The following is a 12,759-nucleotide window of genomic DNA, read 5'->3' as shown; positions in this document are numbered from 1 at the left end:
CAAGTATTATTGAATTAGAGAACACACATTTCCTTCAAATAATCCAGTATAAGAAATACTCTGAAACTTTCTAAGTTTTTGTTCATATTGAAAGACCTAAACAGTGACAAACCAAATTCCTGAGTATATGGAAAAACAGCCATTTTCAGCACTCATCACACACAGTCTCAGCGGAGAAAGAAACTTTACCACAACTATAGCTAGTAAAAAAAAAACAAAAAAAACTCCTGAAATCAAAAATCAACAGAGTGGACACAGTTAATTCAGGAAGATATTAAAAATACATACACATACACTCATGCATATGTGTATGTATATCAAGAGATTTCAGCATTTATTCACTTTACACTATCCATCTTAGGGAAAACTACTGAATCTCTAGTCTGAATATTAGAATGAGCAGCATGGTTAATTTACATTTTTTTCTTTTTAATTTTAAGGAGTTTCATATTTATTTTTATAAATGTGTACTAAAGTAGTTTATAACAGGGTAAAATCACCTCTTTAAGTTTCCTATAATGGAATCTGACTTGTTTTCCTAGAACTTATATTTTTCTACTTAACCGCCTTCCCATAAAAATAAGGTTTAAGTTTTTTTTATGTTAACTTATATTCTTTGGAAGTAACTTTTCCCCCATCGCAGAATGAGAGAATGTGGTTATGTTTATAAGAGTTTTTCTAATTAAAGTGAAATATACAGAAAAAAACAAAAACACCAACAAACTTTTAAACACAAACTCCTTAATATCATATTCTGTCAACCCGGAATCCCATGTGACATGTAAACTGAAAACCATTAAGGCATTCTGCCTATTTACTATTTTACCATTTTAATGAATAAATTACCATTCCAACAAATCATTTCTGATACGTCATAAGCTTACCTGGTTAGTTAGAGGTTGCTGAATCTGGTCAGAATAAGATAAGGCAGAAACCTGTTGGTCACTTAAGTTTGGCTGGCGACGGTCACTGTACTGATGTGAATGGGGCATCTGTCCAGCCATCTGAAGGCCAGCAGCATGGAATGAAAATGACGGTGCAAGCCGAACAGATGAAGGTTTGCATGCTGAAGTCTCTCCTCCTACGAGAAGACAATAAGCGAGGTTTAAAGGATGCATTCATATCCTAATGTTTGTATCTTTTGACTTATCTGATAGTTCTTTAAATAAGGACTTCAGGATGTTCAATAATATTAAAAACCTTTAAAACTGCAAACAAGGGTATGACACTCAACACAACTGTTGTACAATAAATGGTATAAAATATAATAGTGATTAAAATGAATATCTAAAAGTCTGTTTTAAGAGAAAATCTTAAGTAAATCTTTTTGTAAAGCAATGGCAATAACCTTTCACACTTATTTTTACATATGAGATTTTCATCAACTCAGAACCATAAGCTGCAAAAGTAATCTCTGAATTCCTGCAAAGGGCCTGTCCAATGGATCAGCTCTTTAGAAATCAATTCAAAGGAAAACTGCCGAGATGCTGCTTTGTACCTGTCAGGTGTACGGCAATCGATAGCCCTAGCGTTCCCCAAACCAGGTGAAAAGTTTGTCCTAATGGTGCTCACCACTGACACAGGTAATTAAAAGTTGAGCACACAATACATGGAAACAAATTCACAGGCTGCTGTATTCCTCTGGACTCTTCTGACAGTCCTAAGAGAACCTAGACCAGGCAAGCTTGCCATAAAAACGAACAATCAATTATCCCACGGGTAGGCTGGGACCATGGTCATGATTTTCATAGTAGAAATGGAAAATTAACATTTTGGTCCTGAAAGTATTTGGTAGCTAGCTAATAAAAGTTAATTTTTCTTTAGGAAAAGAAAAAGACTTTTCTTCTTATATTCAACCAAATCTGCAAATTTGCAATCACAGACTAAAGCCAGAAAACAAAGCACAAAACCCTGGTCAACCAACACTGGCCCAGAATACATATGCCTGTCTTCCTGAGTAAACCAGCAAACTCTCACCACACAACACACCACACTGTTCAGCACCAGAGTACTTTTTCTAAAGTCAGCTTGTTTTGAAACACACAACAGCGCTGGCCCCAAAGTGAAGACCACAGATTCTTAGCCAGGCTGCTGCAGTTTGAAATTTCAGCTTCACACTTACCAGCTGTGTGGCCTTGCACACCTAATTTCCTGATAATGGTAATAAAATCTACCTCAAACAGCTGTGGTGAAGGTTAAGTGCTTTAATACGTGTAAAGTACTCAGAACGGCTCCGGCAATTAGTAGATGGCTTAATATCAACTGCAATTACTGTACTGTAATGCACAGTACAGTAGATGGGAAGGAAGATGGGGTGAGTACCCTTCTTCTGGAGCATACAATCTCTACCTGAATGTTGCACAGATTCTGCAAACTAAAGAGAACGAAGCTCAATTCCCCCCCCCCAGAATAGAAGTTACACTTTTATATCCTACACAGCAAACGCCACTATGCCACTGTCTTCTACCCAGTCAACCAGAATCAAAGCTCTGAGAGTCACGTTCGAGTTCTTTTCCTCCACAGACGGCCTGGTGCAAATGGCAGCCCAATCTCACTGATTCTACTTCCCATAGAACGCTCAAACACAATCTCCTCTTTTCATTTCCATTACCCCATGCCTCACTTAGATGACTAAAATAGATTCCTAATAGAATCTATTTTATTTATCTTTACTTTGCCCACGTGCAACTCCACAGTTCTTCAATAAGATGGCTAGAGTGACCTTTCTAAGGCGCAAATCTCAAGTCTTCACCCCCTACTTAGCTTTGCTTTTAGACCTTAGCTTCTATCTCCCTCCATTACAGCGTGCGGTCCTTACTGACCCAGAGTACATGATTCATAAATATCTGCTGGATGGGCTTCCCTGGTGGCGCAGTGGTTGAGAGTCCGCCTCCCGATGCAGGGGACGCGGGTTCGTGCCCCAGTCCAGGAGGATCCCACATGCCGCGGAGCGGCTGGGCCCGTGAGCCATGGTCGCTGAGCCTGCGTGTCTGGAGCCTGTGCTCCGCAACGGGAGAGGCCGCGACAGTGAGAGGCCCGCGTACCGCAAAAAAAAGGAAAAGAAAATTAAACATCTGCTGGATAAGCACAATGTTCCTGCGATGACAGATGGGATAACTTCTCTAAACATTTCATTATTCATAATTAAAAAATACATTCAGTTAAACCAATTCCATAGAGTGACTTTGTTCAGTGAAAAAAAAATTTATCCTAAGGAAATAATAGATGTGCACAAAAATAGGAAGGGAAGAATGTTTATCTTGGTATTGTTTACAACAGCAAAAAATTGGAAACCTAACTGTCAAATAACTGTGTGTCTGTGTGTGTGTGTGTGTGTGTGTGTGTGTGTGTGTGAAATCTGCATGTTAAAAACACAAGACTGGGAAGGAATATAAATATAAATGTATATGAAAAGAATTGGGGTCCTTAATCTATAAATAACTCTTATAAATAAACAGTAAAAAGACTAAGGCTCTGAATGGCAAACAACTTAACCATTCTGGGTCCTAGTTTCCCTACCTATAGCAGAGGTATTATTACACTACCCTGTTTCTTTAGGATTGTTATAAAGTTTAAACGAGATACCACAAGTTGACAGGCAGAATAGAACCTGGTACATAACATGCACTTTTTAAAAAATATGAGCTTCTGTTTCTATCATCAATGTCATTATTACATATTGTGTTTAAACTTATTTGTTATAATATATAGAAAAAAGTCATCAGTATATAGCTTAAATAATTATCATCAATTGAATCTGTGGGACAAGAAAAATAAAACTTGCCATCATTCCAGAAACCCCCCCATCACTCTATGACCCCTCCCAATCAATACCTAACTCCCTCATCCCCAAAAGTTACTAGTATCTTGACCTACAAAAACAGATTAGTTTTAACTTTATATAAATGAATCTGTTTGCTTAATGTTAGGCCTATGAACTGTAGCTTGTTCATTATCATCATTACTTTATCCACCCTACTTTTGATTGACATGGGATGATTTCCAGTTCAGAGCTATTACACATACTGCCACTAGGAAGATTCTTAAGTGATTTTCGGTATATACAGAGATGCTGTTCTGTTGGGTTTTTTTTCCAGTTTTTTGTTTAATCAATCTATTTTTTCCCTAGTGGTTTATGAAAATTCCCTGTGCTCCGTTCCTTCACTAACACTTGGAATCATCAGTATTTCTAACTTCAGCCACTACAGGAGGTGTGTACTCCACTGTCATTTTAATGTGTATTTTCCTCATGACTATGAGCATCTTTTCATTTATCAGCCACTTGGGTATCCACTTAGGTGAAATGCCCATTCAGACTGTTTTTCAATTTTTCTATCAAGAGTTTTCTTACAAATATCTAAAACCTAAAAAAATTATTATTATTATTTTTTTTTTTTTGTGGTATGCGGGCCTCCCTCTGTTGTGGCCTCTCCCGTTGCGGAGCACAGGCTCCGGACGCGCAGGCTCAGCGGCCATGGCTCACGGGCCCAGCCGCTCCGCGGCATGTGGGATCCTCCCAGACCGGGGCGCGAACCCGGTTCCCCTGCATCGGCAGGCGGACTCTCAACCACTGCGCCACCAGGGAAGCCCAAAAATTAGATTTTTTAACATATTTTGGATATTAAGTCCCTTATTGGTTATAGATGGTTTACACTGTCACTCTCTTAATGGTATTTCTTAAATTAACTAATTTATTTTATTTATTTTTTGGCTGCGTTGGGTCTTCATTGCTGTGCACGGGCTTTCTCTAGTTGCAGCAACCAGGGGCTACTCTTCGTTGCGGTGCATGGGCTTCTCATTGCGGTGACTTCTCTTGTTGCAGAGCACGGGCTTCAGCAGTTGTGGCTCACGGGCTCAGCAGTTGTGGCTTGCGGGCTTAGTTGCTCTGCAGCACGTGGGATCTTCCCGGATCAAGGCTCAAACCCATGTCCTCTGCATTGGCAGGCGGATTCTTAACCACTGCACCACCAGGGAAGTCCCTTAATGGTATTTTTTGACGAACATAATCTCTTAATGTTACCAACTTTTGGTTTAAAATTAGTACTTTTGGTGTCTGTTTAAGAAATCTTTCCTTTATACCAAATTCATGAAGAAATTCTGTTATCTTCCAGAAGTTGGGTTTTACCAGTCACATCTAAAGATAGGCAGTGCTCTTGGATCTGTGTGTTTTTGATAGCAATCAAGTTTCATTTCCCCCAAAAATGGACATCCAATTAACCCAGAACCAATTATTAAAAAGAAACTTTCCCCAATGCCCTGTAATGTCAACTTTATCAAAAATCACATACTCATACATACTTGGATCTGTTTTTGGATTCTTTATTCTGTTATGCTGGATAAAGACTTAACTAGATTTCTTACATCTTTGTCTAAGAACCAAATATTGTCTAAATTATGATAGCTTCAGAAGTTTTAATATGTAGTAAAGAATTTTTTTTTCTACAAGAATGTTTTGGCTATTCTTAGCCCTCTCTGTGTCTATGTTTTAGAATTAGCTCATCAAATTCACCAAGACAAACACATGCTGGGATTTTGGTTGAAACTGCATTGTCTGGAACAGCACTGTCCAACAGAAAGTTCTGCAATGATGGATTTATCTGCACTGTTTAGTAAGTAGCTACTAGCACAACTGGGCACTTGAACAGTCTTTTTTTCCCCCTTCCCAATCTTAATTCTTCACTTTGCCTTATTCTACTTGCTGCCACCTTCAGTACAGTGGTGATTAGAGGAGGCGGTACAGGTTCTGCTGTCTTATACCCAATCTCAGAAGGAAAGCTTTCTATATTTCTCCAGTATTGTGGTTGCTCTAGGTATTTAACTGATAACCACTATCAGGTTAACGAAGTTCCCTTCTAGCCCCGGTTTGCTAAAACCTTTTTCTCATGAACTGATGATGAATTTTATTAAATGCTTTTTCTGAACTCCACTGAAATGACATGCGTTTTCTTATTTACTTGGTTAATATGGTGAAATACACTGATTGGTTTATGAATGTTAAATCAACTGTGGCATTCCTGAAATACAATTTGGTCATGATTATCCTTTTGTAGTAAATTCACTGGTGACATCATCTGGACGTGCAGTTTTCTTTGTGGGTAGGTTTTCCAATTAAATTTCTTAAATATGACTATTCAGGGTTTCCCTGGTGGCGTAGTGGTTGAGAGTCCACCTGCCGATGCAGGGGACACGGGTTCGTGCCCCGGTCCGGGTAGATCCCACATGCCACAGAGCGGCTGGGCCCGTAAGCCATTTATACCCAATCTCAGAAGGAAAGCTTTCTATATTTCTCCAGTATTGTGGTTGCTCTAGGTATTTAACTGATAACCACTATCAGGTTAACGAAGTTCCCTTCTAGCCCCGGTTTGCTAAAACCTTTTTCTCATGAACTGATGATGAATTTTATTAAATGCTTTTTCTGAACTCCACTGAAATGACATGCGTTTTCTTATTTACTTGGTTAATATGGTGAAATACACTGATTGGTTTATGAATGTTAAATCAACTGTGGCATTCCTGAAATACAATTTGGTCATGATTATCCTTTTGTAGTAAATTCACTGGTGACATCATCTGGACGTGCAGTTTTCTTTGTGGGTAGGTTTTCCAATTAAATTTCTTAAATATGACTATTCAGGGTTTCCCTGGTGGCGTAGTGGTTGAGAGTCCACCTGCCGATGCAGGGGACACGGGTTCGTGCCCCGGTCCGGGTAGATCCCACATGCCACAGAGCGGCTGGGCCCGTAAGCCATGGCCGCTGAGCCTGCACGTCCGGAGCCTGTGCTCCGCAACGGGACAGGCCACAGCAGTGAGAGGCCCGCGTACCGCCAAAAAAAAAAAAAAAAAAACAAAAAAAAACTTAAATATGACTATTCAGATTTTACATTTTCTGGTGTGTCTATTTTGGTAGGCTATATGTTTCCAATACTATGTTTACTTCATCTAAATTTCAAATGCATCGTTATCAACTTCTTCATAATATCCTCTCTTATAAGCTTTTCAATCAATGTAGATATAACTGTAGTGACAGCCCCTTCACCCAAGATTGGGTAAAAAGTCCTTCTCTTTTCTTCTTTGTGATCAGTCTAATCAAAGGTTTATTAATTTTATTAAGTATTCCTCTTTTACTTGTATTTTCTATTTCTGTATTTATCTTATTCCATCGGTTAGCCAGAGAGGTATATTAAAAATCTCCCATTTAGGTTATGTACTGCATTACATAAATTGAAAGTTTTTATACCTTCCTGATGAATAAGACCTTTTATCATTATAAACTGCCCCTGTTTGTTTCCAATAATGCTTTTCACCTTGTCTGACATTAGCATGACTACACCAAGCCTACCTCTTAATCTTCGCATGGTATGTCTTTTGTTCATCCTTTCACTTTCAACCTTTGTTTCCTTATATTTTAGGTTTGTTTCTTGTTAAACAGTATGTAGTTGGGTTTAATTCATGTATGAACACTAATAACCTTTCTGTACTTATTCCAACTGTTTTATGTTCCTTTCTTACCTTCTGCTGGATTAAACTTTATACGCCCTCCTTGCACGCAGATTATTTTTTTAAGTTATCTTATACATTACAATATGGATTATATATCCTTGACTCACCAAAATCTAATTACTCCTTTAATTTGTATACTATTGTTGACTTGCGTATGTACACACACACACACACACACACACACACACACACACACACACACACACACACACCCCCCACAAACACACGGTCACAAGACAGTGACTAATCATCCAGCATGAGTAGAATCAGACTCAAGAATACATTTTGGGTGACAGATCAATAACTTTTTGATATCCAGACAGCCATGAAAGAAATACAATGAACTGGATAGCTGCTGCTTATTACTGTTACAACTATCCTCCTAAAATACTTGTTTCATTTTCTGAATCTAGATCTAGTCAATTACATGCACTAAATTCAACAAGCACTCACTGAGGGGTAACTAAGGCATTGTTTTGTGGGGGTGACAATGCCACCCACGATCTATAGAATCAGACTCAAGAATACATTTTGGGTGACAGATCAATAACTTTTTGATATCCAGACAGCCATGAAAGAAATACAATGAACTGGATAGCTGCTGCTTGATTATTACTGTTACAACTATCCTCCTAAAATACTTGTTTCATTTTGTGAATCTAGATCTAGTCAATTACATGCACTAAATTCAACAAGCACTCACTGAGGGGTAACTAAGGCATTGTTTTGTGGGGGTGACAATGCCACCCACGATCTATAACAGTGAGTCTCAAACTTTAACGTGCTTACAAATCGCCTTTGAATCTTGTTAAAACTGCAGACTGGGCTTCCCTGGTGGCGCAGTGGTTGAGAGTCCACCTGCCAATGCAGGGGACGCTGGTTCGTGCCCCGGTCTGGGAAGATTCCACATGCCGCGGAGCGGCTAGGCCCGTGAGCCATGGCCGCTGAGCCTGCACGTCCGGAGCCTGTGCTCCGCAACAGGAGAGGCCACAACAGTGAGAGTTCCGTGTACCACAAAAAAGTAAATAAATAAAAATTAAAAATTAAAAATTAAAAAAAATAAAAATAAAAACTGCAGACTGACTCAGGAGATCTAGAGTAGGGCTTGAGAGTCTAACAAGCCACCAGATGATGCCAATGCTGCTTTGAATAACATCTAAAAAATTTTAACTGCTCATCTTGAGAAAGCTATCTTCCAACTAATGAAAGTAGCAGAGAGTCCAAAAACAGGCTATATTCTGACTACACAATACACCGTAAGGCTTTCCCCCCCGCATTTTGGGGTTTGTGGGTTGTTTTTTTTTTTAAAGACTAAAACACATTCCCGTCCTAAGAGTGGTATGGTAGGTGACAAAGAATCTGATTTTCCTTTAAAATTTGCTGTAGGTAATCTAAATGTGGGTCAACAAGAAATAACTATGTTTTTCACTTGTGGGATTTTTTATTGGCTGCATTGGGTCTTCGCTGCTGAGCGCGGGCTTTCTCTAGCTGCGGCGAGCGGGGGCTACTCTTTGTTGTGGTGCACGGGCTTCTCATTGCGGTGTCTTCTCTTGTTGTGGAGAACGGGCTCTAGGCACATGGGCGTCAGTAGTCCAGACACAGAGGTTCAGTAGTTGTGGTGCACGGTCTTAGTTGCTCCGTGGCCTGTAAGATCTTCCAGGACCAGGGCTCGAACCTGTGTCCCCTGCATTGGCAGGCAGATTCTTAACCACTGCGCCACCAAGGAAGTCCCTGTGGGATTTTTTTTAAAGCTATTTACTATACCATCTGTTTACTATAAAATCTATTATAACTACTTAGTAACATTACCAGTTATTTGGCGAAGTGAAAGAAAGATTAAGCTTCTAGCACTAAGGCCTACCCTGGTATATAGGTGGTGTCTGCCACACACTCACTGTCTCCTTTCTTAGCTCAACTGCTGCATATGAAATCCAGAAAGAGACTCAAGTTTAGTTTCCTCCCACAATGCCAGAAAGTATTTAAGGTATTCACTCATTCATTTCTCTCCTATTATAAGACTCCAAGAAGACAAACTAACATGGGAATTTCTTGTCAACCTGATTTTATAATTAAGCAAATCACCATGGTTTTTATTCTCTCTAAAGTTTCCATCTTCCTTTTTAAATCTAAATGTTAATGAGGAAAAAGATTCAGCTCATCCTATAACAGAGATGATGATAAAGAATTAGGTTGAACTACATGAAATTGCTGATATGAGACCCTCCTCTGGCCTACAAAACAGCAATTTCATATGGTTTAACCTGTATCTACCATACTATATATAACCCTTATTCAACTAAATTAAAAATAGTATTTTAGCCCAAGAATGTATCATAAATACATGCTGCAACAGCAGATATTTTAATTTAATGATAAACTTATAAAACTTAATTCAAAATTATCTTTTTTTTTAAACACCTTTATTGGAGTATAATTGCTTTACAATGGTGGGTTAGTTTCTGCTTCAAAATCATTTCTTGGAGTTCAACTCCAATGTGATATTTTAAATTGCTGCCAAATAGTATAAAAGGCAAGTGAAAAGTATGCATGTAAGGTCCTGTCTTCATTTTTTATATCCTTCTGAACCCTATGGATCTTTTTTACCATAAGCATATCTTCATAAATTTTAGAAGTTCATAAAAATGTTGGTAAATAGTTTATTAAAAAATGAAGCAGCTTCCTCACAATGTTCTAAAAAGAAACTTTAACAACTAGAGACCATAACACTAGTAGAGATTAGCATTGATTCTAGAGAGAAACATTCCATGAACAGATCTCAGAGACTGAGAGACGGCAAGACAGAGGCAGAAGTAGACACAGAGGAAATACCAAACAGAAAAGCCTGGGAGAAGACCCTGAGTGAAAATAACAATCATTTATCTCTGATATAAGACCCACATGTAGCGCCACTTGTAGCTAACTTGAATTTTTTTTTATTAATATACTGATAGGAGACCATCCTTGTGATAGTATTAATCCACATTAGATTTTAAAGAGACAGAACAATATTAAAGAACAAAAATAAATGAAAATAATTCAAGTTAATTAAAACTAAGACATTCAAATGCAGAAACTTTTACGAGGCTAAGTTTCTGAGACAGAATCCCCTAAGAAATGACAGAAAGGCAACCAAGCTTAAGTGGGAAGAAACCTGCAAGGTCTCTAGCAACAAGACGTACCCATAGCAAAAGAGAAGAAAAACGTTAAAGGAGTAGCCAGTTGCACTTTTAATGATGGCTGGAAAGAAAAATACGCATTAAGAGGGTAACTGAATGGAAGTCCACGAGTAAGATATCATTAGTACTAAGAACAGTGCCTGGGACGTGACCCGCATTCAATAAATATTTGTTCAGTGAAAGAATGAACTGAATCCATCAGGAATATTTAGAACGTGAAGAAATGGTTCAAAAAGGGAGGGAGAAAGCTGAAGGGGGTAAGGATGAAAGAAGTATTTTTAAAATGGGGGCTCAGGGCTTCCCTGGTGGCACAGTGGTTAAGAATCCGCCTGCCAATGCAGGGGACATGGGTTCGAGCCCTGGTCCGGTTAGATCCCACATGCCGCGGAGCGGCTAAGCCCGTACGCCACAACTACTGAGCCTGCGCTCTAGAGCCCGCGTGCCGCAACTACTGAAGCCTGTGCACCTACAGCCCGTGCTCCACAACAAGAGAAGTCACCACAATGAGAAGCCCACGCACCGCAACGAAGAGGAGCCCCTGCTCGCTGCAACTAGAGAAAGCCCGCACACAGCAACAAAGACCCAACACAGCCAAAAATAAAAATAAAAAATATATAAATAAATAAAATGGGGGCTCATGCCAGAAATAAAGAACAGTCTAATCACGGCACAGGCTACATCTATTGCTGACAGTCGATTTCTCTTACTCACTTTTATATCCCAAGCACATACGACAGTGCCTGCCTCCACAGGTGTTAAATAAATATACATTAAGGTGAAACTATGTTATGATTCTATAAATTATCTAATTTTAAGAACAAATGAACTGATTTCTTATTACCCTCTAGTTAGTGGCCAATATGTATCACCACAGAATGCATGTGTACGTGTATACACACACACACGCGCGCGTCAAAACAGCATATTCAACTGTCTACAAACAGGATGAAATTGCTCGTATAAGACCTAAACAAATGCTCGAGTTTATCAATATGAGATGTTAAGTAAATCTGTGCATTAAATTGTTAAGAATAACAATGGGATAGGAATAAAAATATTTCTCTTTAAAGCCTATAATATCAGACTTCCACTTCTGACCATTTTAGAGCACCTGGTACCGAACTACCTCATTCACAACAAACCACTACGAAACTGGTCAAAACAGATGAAGTGACTGTTTTCAGACACTGGACAACAGGCCGCACAGAACAACTTCTTTGTGTGCCTAGTGATCATCGAGGAAAGGGAAACAAACTTGGTGAGCCCCACAATCACCTTGGCTTTCTATCTGGAGACAATTTCCAGAGTACAGTGCAGGGAGGGGGGCCCAAACAGAACACAGTGGTCTTACTGAACTGAGGAGACAGAGATGAGAGTTCAAGGCTACTGAGCTGGCTGAAATCTGGGGGGCAGGCAGTAGAAATAAGGGAGTTTTGCAGAGAAGGAGCTCCATTAATCTACACCTGGGGATGCCCTTGACTGTGCGGCCAAATACCAAGCTGCACAATCATCAGGCGAAGGTCCATGAGGCCACGCAAAGAGCAACAGGCAGGGAGCTGAAAGCTGAACAACTACTAGAACTTGCCCCGGACTGGGAGACAGTAAGTGTTCTGAATCACTTAGGGTGGAGAAACCCCGACAAACACCACAGACATTCAACAGAGACCCCAGAAAATCCACACTTTAGGAGGAAAGCTATACTGGCCCTATGAAAGGCAGCCTTCCACTTGTAACAGAGACTGAAACAAACCTCAAAGGATCAAGATGATCAACAAGTAAGCTAACCGCCCAAATTCAACACTTCTTAAAAGGAGGACAACAAAACCCAGATGCTCAACAGCCTAGCATTCTTAACGCCCATATCCAATCAAAAATCACTAGGCACACAAAGAAGCAGGAAAATGAGGTCTGTATTCAGGAAGAAAATACCTCATTAATAGACCCAGAAATAATAGAAATAATGAAATTAGCAGACAAAAAATAGATTAGAAATCTTTTAAAATATAAAGGAAATTATGGACAAAATAAAAGAACAAACAGCAAATCTTAACAGATAAATGGAAAATATAAATAGGAACCAAAA

The 12,759-nt window shown here is 39.2% G+C and overlaps 1 protein-coding gene across 4 annotated transcripts in view; it reads right to left on the bottom strand.

Moving 5' to 3' along the window:
* The window catches only part of DYRK1A (dual specificity tyrosine phosphorylation regulated kinase 1A), a 143,668-nt gene that overhangs the window by 41,200 nt on the left and 89,709 nt on the right, over positions 1-12,759 (bottom strand). For all 4 annotated transcript variants that reach the window (XM_024120033.3, XM_024120035.3, XM_028492669.1 and 1 more), the window contains one exon: positions 885-1,081. In XM_024120033.3, the coding sequence (XP_023975801.1) occupies positions 885-1,081 (197 nt within the window). The remainder of the gene's footprint in view (positions 1-884; positions 1,082-12,759) is intronic.

Source organism: Physeter macrocephalus, chromosome 8, assembly GCF_002837175.3.
Source record: "Physeter macrocephalus isolate SW-GA chromosome 8, ASM283717v5, whole genome shotgun sequence".
NCBI classification, from domain to species: domain Eukaryota; kingdom Metazoa; phylum Chordata; class Mammalia; order Artiodactyla; family Physeteridae; genus Physeter; species Physeter macrocephalus.
This window is presented reverse-complemented; position numbering and strand designations above follow the sequence as displayed.